This window comes from Heloderma suspectum, chromosome 2 (genome assembly GCF_057233095.1).
Source record: "Heloderma suspectum isolate Gila_16-S chromosome 2, 16-S_ref, whole genome shotgun sequence".
In the NCBI taxonomy this organism is placed as follows: Eukaryota; Metazoa; Chordata; class Lepidosauria; order Squamata; family Helodermatidae; genus Heloderma; species Heloderma suspectum.
The window spans coordinates 296,368,378-296,380,512 of NC_139459.1; the positions used below are offsets into that span (position 1 = coordinate 296,368,378).

Sequence of the window (12,135 nt, forward strand, 5' to 3'; positions counted from 1 at the left end):
ATTGCTGTGTTTCTATTTAAATTATAGCTCTCATTTCTAAATTTGCGTTATATATATAAATTAGCATGTGCAAAGTGGTGTCTATTTTTGTCCTTTATTGGTGATACACTTCCTCTTTTTTGGTGATCCATAATGGCCACCCTACCTCTTCCATGATACCCTATTCCATTTCTCCCCCGCCCTCCGTTTTCCATTTTTACCCCCTCCAAACATCAGCCATCGTTCCATGACAACTGAGTATGAACTTGGTCTTCATTGGGCTGTTTGGGGGCAGGTTTTTCCCTTAAGGGTTTTTAGCTTACCTTTTTTTGGTATTTTTTCAAAACATAGGGTTCCCCCAAGCCTGCGATTACCTCCCTCTTGTGCATGGATGGTGCTGTTTTGGCTCCAATCAACACTCACAAAATTGAGTTCTCCATTACTACATAGGATGTTAATTCCTTCCACGTAGTTAACGATCCTTGGTTAACAATCCTTTGGTTCTAGCCAAAGCAAGGATGCACAGCATGCACAGTGTACACCTTAGGTAATACGTTACTTATCACCAGGCTTTGATCTCTTCACTCGGTAAGTTGTGGAAGGATATTGCCAGCAGTACCCTGACCTTTTCATGACTAACTAGCAGGCCGTTTCTTCAAGGTGTGTCTTTTGAGGACCACTGCTTCTGGAGATACTAATTCATCCAAAGCAGAATCAGAAAGGTAGACAAACACCTTGCAGTGGCCATACAGCAGGGATGTGGAGCCTCCAGCCCATAGACCTAATCGTGGAGGTTCCACATCCAGCCCACAGAGCCTCCTTGGGTTCCTCCGTTATCTCAGATCGACGATGCAGGTGGCAAGTGGCCGCTGCTGGAAGGAGCTGCTGCTCTCCCCACTGCCGAGTCCTTTGCGCAGCATGCTGCCCCCAAGGGGACAACGCATGCTGTGCATAGCCAAGGACGTGGCCAGTGTGGCGAGGAGCAGCCACTGTTCCCAGCACCAGCCACGTCCTTTCGTGTGGTGCATGCTACCCCTCCCCCCCCCAGCACTACATGAAGCCAGGGACTTGGCCTGTGCTGGGAGGAGCTACTGCTGCTCCCAGCACCAGCCGGCCCTTTCTCCATGCTCAAAAGGCAAAATGAGTAGGGGGCAACAATGTCAGTGGGGATGGCCACCCCCACTGGCATCATCCAGAGTCTGGTGGGGACAACGTGGGGGCTGTCTCCACAAGCAATTTAGTGCACAATTAGAGTAGTCTGAGGTCATTCGCGACAGATGACGTTGTCGCCAATCTGCTGGCAACCAGCTGCTTCCCTCTTGAAAAGCCACATCTTCTGAAACTCCTTTTACTCTGACTTTTTTTTACTGAAAGCAGCTCCCTGGAAGTTTTACCACATGTGCCATGTCCCCACATACACACACACATTAAATCCTGGGCATGCCTCTGTGACCTGGCAGTGACATGGTCAAGGGAATGGGGCATCCCACTCCCTTGCTTCCCCAATGGAAGTCATTCTTCACATTGAGAAAACCCCCAGGAGCACAGCAGCAATCCCTCCCATTACCACAGTAGTGGGGACACTGATTCACCTTAGCTAGCATGCTTTTAATCTTTAACATATTCCCCATTCTGTGCATGTTTACTCAGAAGTAAGAAATAAATCTCACTCCCCTGCAGTGAAAGGGTTAAAGGCTAACTTTAGCAACTCTCCCTAAAACACTCAGGGAAATCTGCACACATGGGGAAAATTAGTTGCTCTCCATTCATAGTTTGTAGTAGCAGGCGGGGGGAGCCTAGACAGGGGTGGGAAACAAGCCTCTCTCATTGGCTGAGCAGCCTCTGCCAGGTTGATGATGTTCAGTTCTACTCCCCCCACCCCACCCAGAAGTATGTTCCTTTTAAGTGCTGTGTGGCCCCTGAAAACCGGATTTTAAAGGTACTCTACACTCGGCTTATCTTGCTTCGTGTGTCCGTGATGGACCAAAGCCAATTCCATGAAAATCCAGGTAATACTCCAACACACTTCTCATTCCATTGTCGTGAAGATCCCCCCTCGGTCTCCTACCAAGAATGGTTCAGTGCTCTTTCCATACAAAGTGGAGATTGCTTCCCCTTTAATTCTAAAAATTCCCCTTAAGGCACCCTTCTGGATCGAAATCATTCACAGGTTGTTGGGCAACACAGATGGTCATCCCCTACTTTATCTTGAACTAATTCGGAACAGCTGGCCAAACCCCTTTGCTCTCTTTCTGTGAGGAGACCCACTTGACAGAAAATTAATTTGCATAGGATTTTACTTCCTGTCTTCTAGAATTTGACTTGGGGTAGGAGATACACAATACATCGCTGAATTTCATATATAAACATATTACTTACACACACACAGTCAGTTGGACTGAAATAAAGTACTTTTATTGTAAAGACCCATTCATGCACACCATTCATAATTAATACAGAAATAGAAAAGAGTTAGATTTACAGCAAAACTGCTGGAAGAGGCCCTGTCCCCATTCTCACCAAAAAGAAGTTCTCTTGCAGTCAAGACAGAAGGCAGGAACCTCACCCATCAGGTAAAGTTGTTTTTTTTATATATACCCACAAGTCCTATGCCAACCCCTTATCCAATACTATACTTGGCATTGACCGTGCTACAATCTTACCGACTGGCCATTATAAGCCAAGTATAAGTATAAGTCCCTCACTCTAAACCTGAAAACGTCAATGCTGACCTTTTGACTAATCCTGCGAATTTTGAAAAGTCTCTAACTCCTCCTTACGCATCCTGTCTCTGTACCTTGTGGTTGGCAATATATCTAAAAAAAAGGTACATTAGCCACAAGCTTTTCCCATAAACCTCTCTCTTTTACGAAGTAGAAAGATGACTCTGCTACCCAAATAAGCACTTCCCAAAATTCACTCTGGCTCAAACTGGGCCCACAAAACTAATCTTTTATCAGGCCTAGTAATCTTTGGTTCACTTAGCATAAGATGGGTAAAGGATGGGATAGCTATCTATACTGCTCTTACATATAAGGGAAAAAACCCTATGGCAGGCTCATATAGCCATTTGCCTTAAAATAAGCTCAGTTACAATGCTTTATAAGCTTCCTACACACACCTAGGTGGTGGGGAGGGAGGCTTTTTAGGACCTGATCTGTAAGTCTGGAGGCAAAGTGGAGTATAGCCTTCCTGGCTGTGGCTCTGACTCTGTGGTACCAATTTGCCCAAAGTGGTCTGTACTTAAAGGGAGGGCCACCTTAGCTGCATTTTCTTTAAAAAAAATCACCCCATTTGTTCCCGTCACCTATGTTCCCACAAGCAGTGTTGTACAGCTTTGGAAATGGCTGCCACAAAAATGTGGTGATGGCCACCATCTTGGATGGCTTTAAAGGGGGATTAGACAAATTCACAGAGAAGGAGGCTATCCATGGCGGCTATCCATGGCGGCTAGTCATGAGTATGCCTTTGAATACCACTATCTGGAAGAGAGCAATTGCTCTCTGTCTTGGTCGTGGGCTTCCCATCGAGGCAACTGGTTGGCTACTGTGGGAAACAGAATGCTGGGCTGTGGTCTGATCCAGCAGGGCTCTGCTTATGTTCTTGAATGCAGACTCCAGTGACCATTAGTATTTTCTCTAAGCCAGTCATGTCACTTCTTGAGAATAATGAATAATTTTCTAGCCAGATTAGTTACCCTACTCCTACCTCAGATCTCTGATCTGCCTGACTAATAATTAAAAATAATCAGTGGCAACTGCAGAAGCTAGATGGATTGAGACATAGATTCTGTTAATGTTTATGGTCACTCCAGGGTTGGAGGTGAATAAAGTCAGAAGTCCTCTAAATCAGGCGAGCTCCCTGACAAAAGAATATTGGGTCTTTTACTGGGGGTGGAATGGAGTCCAATAACTGGAATGTTGATTCTTATGGTGATTCCAGATGGCTTGTGATCTCAGGGCCAGAGAGAATGTTATATAGATTTTTTTGTGTTTTTAATTTTGGGGCAGCCATGGTTTTGCAGTGGAACAGTATTTGGTTTCTTGGCTGCATTGGCAACCATAAGGTAAAAGGTTTTTGCTTTAAGGTGAGAAATGACCAGACTAGGTTTCCTGTCTCTATTTTGACCATTGCTGGAATACCTGTGCATGATAAAGTGCTTGCAGCTCCTACAGGTTTCCTCAGAAGATTTCATCCCAATAGCAACCAGGGCTAAACAGTTGTGCCAGAAACCCTTTTCATGTAGTCTGGAGGGGCATACAATGAAATGTGTTATTACCAAGGGTCATGGCCACGTTACGTTCCTCCCTAGCACCTTAACCCCCAAATCTCCATTTTGTCTGGGAAAGAGAAACTAAGCTAGGACTTAGGCTACCAAGACAAGAAAGCAAAGCCACATTAAACATTGGCTGTTCTCTACTAACATAAATCACAGGAGCAGTGGCCGGAAGAGGAAAAGGGGAGTAGCTCAGTGGCAGAGCTCCTGCTTTGCATGCAGAAGGTCCCAGGTTCAATCCCTGGCATCTCCAGCTAGGACTGGGAAAGACTCCTATCTGAACCTCTGGAGAGCCACTGCCAGTGTCAACAATACTGGGCTAGATGGAACAACGGTCTGACTCAGTATAAGGCAGCCTCCTATGTTCCTATGTAGGAGCAGCTCTCAGCCTAATATGCAAGGGACACGAGACTTCCAGAATATGCAGGTGCCTTTCTCCCTACTTGGTTCCTAAGGCAAGCAAGTCATCTACACCAACCCACTTAACTGGCCATCCTAGAGCCCTAGCAAGGAAAGCTCCAGGCCAAAGGCACTGCCACCACCAGCAAACACATTAGCACACATTAGCATCCATCAAGGTTAGAGATCTAGACCCAAAATATGCCCCTTTTGCACTAAAAATGTCTGATGGGAAAACCAAATCTTGCCCTCATCAGTTACATCACCCCCACCCCTCTTTTGTTCTTCGGGGAATACACACACACACACACACACAAAACAAAGCTTTTAAAAACTTAGTTCATGTTGTTCCAGTGGGGTCTAGCCCATTCCTACGTTATTTGGCTATTGGGCGATTTAGAAATGTAATAAATAAATTTTATTTATTTCATTTATATCCCACCTTTCTTCCACTGTGGAACTCAAGGTTCCATGCAGTTCCCTGGTGGTCTCCCCTCCAAGCACTGAGCAGACCCACATCTGCTTAGCTTCACCAAGGTGGCTGCCTCATCTGCCTTCTGACCATGTACTAAGTTGGTTTGCTCGCCCTCCTACCTTTCTCCTTCAGTTTTCTTTCCCAACTTCCGTCTTTGTTGTGTTGTACTCAGTTGAGTCGGGGCTCCAGGGGAATGTGCAGCCTTGTATTCCCCCTCCAAGAAAACCCCACTCGGTACAAGGCTTAGGGAACCTGAAAGGGCTCTTCTTGTGCTCCGTTCCCCACTGCAGATTTGCCAAGGTGGGGCATACCTTTCCCTCTAGCTAAGAATGATGTCATCTAGGCCTGTGTCTGTGAAAGGGAACAAAGGGGATACATTGCAGTTTCTTTTTTGGAGAGGGAGAGAGAGAGGAGTTGGGGGGGTTTGTAAGCTAATAGCATTTTGGGGTAGTGGCTGCTTCTTTAGAGCTATAGAGCTGATGGGAGACAGTCGATTTGGCTGTTGAAGTATTGAAGCTGCGCCTCCACTTATGCTCAACTTGTATATTTGTCTATAAACTGATTAAAAAAACCAAAAAGGCCATAAATCTCAAATGACCTCCTTCCAAAGACAACCGAACCCACGTAAGCACGGAGTGCACTGAGGTTCTCACCACTCAGAGAAATGGGAGCACATAACATTATCGCATGATGACTATTGTCACAGCCCTGCAGTAGGCTACTTGCCCAGGGCAAGTAGCAGTTCCTTCTAGGCAAGCTGGATGCGTTGCTCAAGTCACCCCATGATGTACAGACGCATCTGAGCAGAAAGGGTGGTGTAAACAACTTCAGCACTTGACAGCACAGAAGAAGCTATTTTCTTAGAGGACGTTTCAAACACCTGGCAGGAAGAGCAAAATGACTGTAGCCATTGGCCTGCTGGCTGGGTATGATGGGAGTTGCAGTCCAGCACATCTGGAGGGCACCAAGTTGGGGGGAAACTGCTCTACACCATGACAGATTTAAGGTGGGTGGCATTAGTTGGACACATGAAGGGTGTCCTCTATTGAATGCTTCCACTGAAATAGTTTCTTGAATGCAGGTGGAACAGAGAGGGTGGATCAAAGCATATGCAACTTATCATACATGCCATTTGATTGGTCCAACGGTTACCCTTTCCTGACAATCTGGATGGGTTCAGCCAACCTTGCACAGACAGTTCTTAGTGCATGACTCCCTTGGGGGGTCCATTACTGTACCATAAATAGTCCAGCAAAGCCCACAGAATCAGGCTTTATGCAAGTAAAGTAGATTAGATTTCTAGTAGCACTACAACAAAGCATACTACTGAAAAGAAGACATTAAAAGACAAGCTGAAGCTGCTCTGAGACCAACGGATTTCAAAAGGCAACATCTGCTCCTGGTGCAGAAGTCGAAGCTGGAAATGTAGAAGACTATCTTGCCCTTCATATTCACCAGGGTTGCAAAAATAATTTAGAAATAGCTAGAGAGCATTAGCTTTTTGTACAATCAGGCACTGGTAGATTCTTCCTGTAATATATAAATATAAATATATATATATATATATACACACACACACACACACACACACATACACACACACGTGCTCTCTCTCTCGCGCTCTCTCTCACACACACAATTTTAGAGAAAACACAGCTGTAGCTTTGTAAAAATGCATGGCTAGCAAAGGTACTCTACAAGTCCTAAGCAATCAGCAGTCATTTTCCTAACTAAATTATGTTGATCAAGCCCCCTTCTTTTTTCCATAGCTTTTCATCTTGACAGCTTTTCAATACAATTATACCAACACAAATGAACCCTTTCAGCCATCAGTTACAAAAGTCGGCCGCTAAATAGCTATTATGAAATGACAAGTAGAACATGAAGTAAAATGTTGCCATGTGGAATGCTCCTGTTCACTGTTCCAGTCAGTAAATGATGCCCTACTCCATGGTACTCCATTCCATTCCCCCTCCTTCCTGGTTTTCCCCTCCCCAATAGCCAGTCAGCATTACATGGCCACCGAGCATGTTCAGTCCTCATTGGGGTGGTTTTGCTCTGCCCCCCCCTTATGATTTTCCCTCTAAATAATAGTTGTACTTCTGCACACCTTGAGATTTCCATGAGCCTCATGATATCTCCCTCTTGTGCATGGATGGTGCTATTTTGGCTACAAAAACATTCACCTCCAAACATCAGAAACAGAAGGAACAAGTGGGGCCCTGCAACAAAATGTTGCAATGCGGAAAGCTTCTGTTCAGAATTCCAACTACTTTGTTCCATTTCCCCTCCTCCTTGCCAATGTTATGTTTTTGTTCCCCAACAGTCAATCAATGTTCCATGCCCACTGAGCATGCTCAGTCCTCAATGGGCTGTTTTGGGATGGGAACTGGGAGTAGACACACTGGTATGCAATCCCAGCTACATTAAAAATTTTGATTTCTCCACTGATTTCTATGGCAGCTCTCTCTTACATCCCTGGAGACATTTAAAAATGGCTTCTCAGTCTGAGACAAGAAATTTCCTATCCAGACAATGAGATGGTTCTCTCTACCCTTCCAATATCTATGTGTCTTTTCCTCTGTCCTCCTTTTCCAGCCACTCCACTCCCACCTGGTTTCTATTTTTTTCTTCTCAAAAGTCAGTCAGCATTCCATGGGCACTGAGCATGCTCAGTCATCATTGGGAGGTTTTGGAGGATTCCCCTGCCCCTCAGGGTTTTTCTCTCTTTTGTGCATAGGTCGTGCAGTTTTGGCTATGTAAGTGTGGGCAACAAGTGTGGTCTTGAGACCAGTACTAGCATATAGATGATTACCGCAGAACTGAAGCTGCGTTAAGGATAGAGTCACTTGCAAAAGATTTGCTTCATCTTATGTCACTTTAGCTGAAAATATTAACATGGTTGCTGCTAGACTGGTGAGTTATCCCTGTCCTATGCCCATTGATTTTGAGGCATGGTGCAAGCTTGGCATTTCACTTGGAGTTCTAGATAAGAAATCTGTTTATTTTATCATCGTCATAGTGAACTGCCGAGCAGCCATTTCCTTCCAGCTACAGCTACAGACCTTTGAAAGTGCAATGAATCCTCTATTTTAGCTAAAGGGTATAGGACATAAAGTTTATTGCCACAAATGGATGACTTCTCAAGAGAGCTACACCACAGCGTCACTTTCATTTTCTCCTAGGTATGAAGGAACTCATTATTGACTTTCAGTATATACGATTGCCCTATTCACTATAGCACCGTGTGTCTGCAAGCACATCCCATTACTGAACACGGCAAGTACCCTCTCCAATACATCCTTTCACTGCAGGAGGTCAGCTTATTGCATGACCCCAGCTGACATCACTTCCCTCTTTACGGTAAGGATTCTAAAGAAAGCAAAATGTGTGGTTCAGCAGTGAGAGGGAAGTTAACGGTACCATTTTAGCCTATTTAAAAGGATGCACACTCAGCTCCGTTCAAAGTCAGATGGAATCAGAAGGCCAGAATAGGTTTCTCTTTCTTTGCCCCTCTGTTAAAACACACCAGACAGCATCTGTTCTAGACAGTTAACAGGCTTAGCAGCAAAGTTAACTCAGGGCTAAAATGCATGTGTCACTAAGCAGGCCACTTGGAAGCATGTCAGGTTTTTAAAGATGTAATAGTAGCCATGGCGGGGGTGCAATTCTCATCAGGAAAAAGAGTCAATGAGAGGGTTTTTTCCCCTAAGTTTAACAGTGTTGGGGGATTTTCATCAGAATTGCTGCTCAAGACTGAAGGATTAAGCATCTCCTCTGCACATGCTGTGGTCCCAATGAAAATGGTTAAATGTTAAATAGTTAAAAAAAAAAAAAAAAACCTGACAAGTGTCACCTGTAGCTTGCCCCTCACTGGTTACTTGCCAATGGTGGTGTAGTGAAGCCAAGGCCCTCAGGACATAGCACCAACACTTTTTCATTAGCAGAGACTATGATGTCACCTACCACCACCACCCCAGAACTTCCCTGTTTTCTCTGAGTTTAGCTGCAATCCTCACAGTAGCTAGAGGAAAACGGATTTTTCCAACAGCAATATATTGCTCCCTGTTGTATTTCTGGGTGGCCTGGTCTTGAATGGGGAATTAAGACCCAACAGCTTTAGAACAAACCTGCTCCTGGTAGAGATGAAAGCTGCTAGAACTGGTTTGCTGATACAGATTAACACAACTGCCTGAATGTTTGGACTCTCCTTGGAAGCATGGCTATGGGGACTGTCATAATGAGCGCCTGCACTTCAAAACCTACCACTAGAGCACGGCTTGCCAAATGCATTCTGCATTGCAGCTCACTTCCAAATAATGGGCACGATCCAGCCAAGGATAAGCACCTTCAGGTCACACGTATTCCAATGGGAGAGTTGCCAAAGTCTCTCCTATCAAGCTTGACGGGATTTTCAAGCTTCTAATTTTGGCTGGATCATCCCTGGTGTGTTTAGCATCAGGCACATCATACGTACTTGGCTACAAGAATGTTAATGACATACTTATCCTGAATATACCGACGTATAATGAAGAGTCCCCAAGTTGGGCTGCTTCCTCTGATGAAAAAAGAAAAAAAAACTCTTTTGAGATAGACTAGAGGCCAAACTACACCTTATGTGGAAGTTCCATGATCAGATCTCCCAACGTTTTTGTTTTTGCATCCAAACCGGGGGGGGGGGGGGGCGGGGATTTGACTGAAGCAATGGGGAGGCTGTATTTAACTCTCCCCACACCATTTTCTCAATTGTGCTCCACCCAGCTGATGTTGACCCCATGCAGGGCCATGTACCAGTTTTTTCCCCCTCCACTGGGCTCTGAGGTGTGGGGGGAGACAGAACACTGCCACGGAGATCCAGTCACAGATATCTCACATAATACGTTTGGCCCTAAAGCAAACCTCTTTAAATCAGATTTTAAATTCAGAAGTACTTGGTTCCTATACGAGGGAGTTGAGCCAGACATGCTACAGCACAGGCAGACCTGCATCTTCTTTTACCAACTACATTAACCGTCCAATGGCACTGCTGCACTCAAGAAGGACAACCTGAGTGGCCCAGTGGGTTACAGGCTAGACACTGACCAGACCCATATCCTTGCTTAGCTTCAGCAAGGTGGGTGCATCATGTGCCCACAGAGTGCAGCCTGAGACTCATGTATCTCATACGCTCAGGGCAAATCGGATTAGATTGGAAAGCACTTTGCTCGTCGAAGATGCTATAGAACTGAAAAAATACAGATAACATGATAACATTGGTTTGAGTATAAAAGACCGGGCAGGGTCTTCAAGGCTTCTAGCTGTACATATGCCAGGCAGTATGGAGTTGCTTGTCAGGCCACTGGCTTGATCCAGCCCAGTCCTGTGTATTCTGGCTGGCAGCAGATCTCCAATGCCACAAGGAAAGCTCTTTTCCAGCCCAGGTACCTCAGAGCTTTTCAGCAGAGATGCCAGGAATCAAACTAGGAACCTCCTTCATTCAGGGCATGCGCTGGGCTGCTGAGCTATGGCTCCTACCAGGGGGCACCAGGGCTTAGCGGAGCTCAGCCCCTGAAACCTATTGCAGTGCCAGGCTTGGAGAATAGTCAGTAATAATCCAAACAAGGGGACTTCTACGAAGTGCAGGTCCTTCCACACTATGTCAACACATTCAGAGACCAGGAGGGCAGAACTTCCAAACGACTGCTTATATGAACGGATGTATTTGAAACAGAAGTGTCAAATTCTTCTTATTCCATCTTTTCTCTTTTTTCTTTATTAGGGGTGATGGAAATGATGATTGTGTATGAATATGTTTTATAGTATCTTCTTTTTCTTCTGCCCCCCCCCCCGCCCGTGTTTGTTTGTTATTGCTATATTTGCAAATTAAAAATTTTAAAAAAAACCTTCCAAATGAGCCCCGGTACCTCTCTTCAAATACAAAGCAGGGGGACATCAGAGGAGCAATAAATACATGCAAAGGGAGGGCAAGTATACTGAGGGTAGCTTTCACCACTAGGGCCAGCGTCCCCATCCTCACCCCACCCCACCCCGACACACACACACACACACTCGCTCTCGCTGCACCTGCCAACACCATCCCACAAACCAAACCTGCTGGGGGGGTTCGTCCGAAGACAACCAGAACTCCCGCCCACCCCCTCCCCATCCCCCTGCCGGTCCCGCTGCGCCGATCCCCAGCGGCAGGCGGCCCCCTCCCCTCCTCTCTCGATCCTAAGCTGCCCCCGCGCCGGTCTCGCCGAGGCGCTCTCTTACCCGTGTAGTTATTCTGCCCACGGCTGGCGTCCTCCCGGATCACCACCGTCCTTGAGACGTCGAGGATCGAGGCGGTCGCCGTTTGCATGGCTCCCTCCCTCTCTGGCCCCGCCGCGCGACCCTCGGAGCTCCTGACTCAGAGGGGGCAGGGGCAGTCGGGGGGGGCGCAGCCGCCGCTCCTCCCCGGGGTGGGGGGAGAAAGGGGGCAGGTCCCCTTCCTCCACCTCCTCGCTGCCTTCGAGCTCAGGCGGCTGAGCGACCCAGGGGCTCCAGCAAAACCTCTCCCTGCACGCAGGAAATCCCGAGGGCGGATGTCGCGCGTTGCCGCTGCCGCCTCCTGCCGCCGCTCTCTGCCCAGGGAGGACTCCGAGATGGGGTTTCGCCTGGAGGGGCCCTGATCCTGCCCGGGCTCGCCCCCTCGCCGCACTTACTTCCCCGTCTTCGATTGGCGCGCGCTTCTGCGCGCCGCTTCCCCTCCGCCTCCGCGCCTCCGGCGTCTAGCGAGCGAAAACCAAAGAAGGGCGGCTCCGAGCGCCTGAAGACCCGCCCTCCGCCTCCTCGGCTAGATCGGCAGCGCTGAGCTGCGGCTGGGGAGCCCGGCTCGCCTTTTCCTAGCTCAGCCGCCCGCCCGAGCTCAGCGACTCCGGGGAGAAGATCCGCCGCCTTCCGCCCCCCCTAGACAGTTGCAAGCAGGACTGGCAGAGAGGGGTTCGCCGCCCCGTCTGCTTCCCCCCTCAGCTGCGGCCCGTCGCAG

At 47.3% G+C, this 12,135-nt stretch overlaps 1 protein-coding gene across 6 annotated transcripts in view; it reads right to left on the bottom strand.

Annotated features, from left to right (window-relative positions):
- The window catches only part of SUSD3 (sushi domain containing 3), a 61,685-nt gene extending 49,805 nt beyond the window's left edge, over positions 1–11,880 (bottom strand). For 2 of the 6 annotated variants that reach the window (XM_084839986.1, XM_084839991.1), the window contains exons 1-2: positions 11,382–11,880; positions 9,634–9,687 (exon numbers count right to left, since the gene is read on the bottom strand). In XM_084839986.1, the coding sequence (XP_084696112.1) occupies positions 9,634–9,687; positions 11,382–11,469 (142 nt within the window). In that variant the 5' untranslated portion in view covers positions 11,470–11,880. Of the gene's footprint in view, positions 1–5,248; positions 5,481–9,633; positions 9,688–11,381 lie in introns of those variants that run through there. The other 4 variants (XM_084839990.1, XM_084839989.1, XM_084839987.1 and 1 more) reach the window with 4 other exon arrangements.
- Between the last annotated feature and the right edge of the window lie 255 nt (positions 11,881–12,135).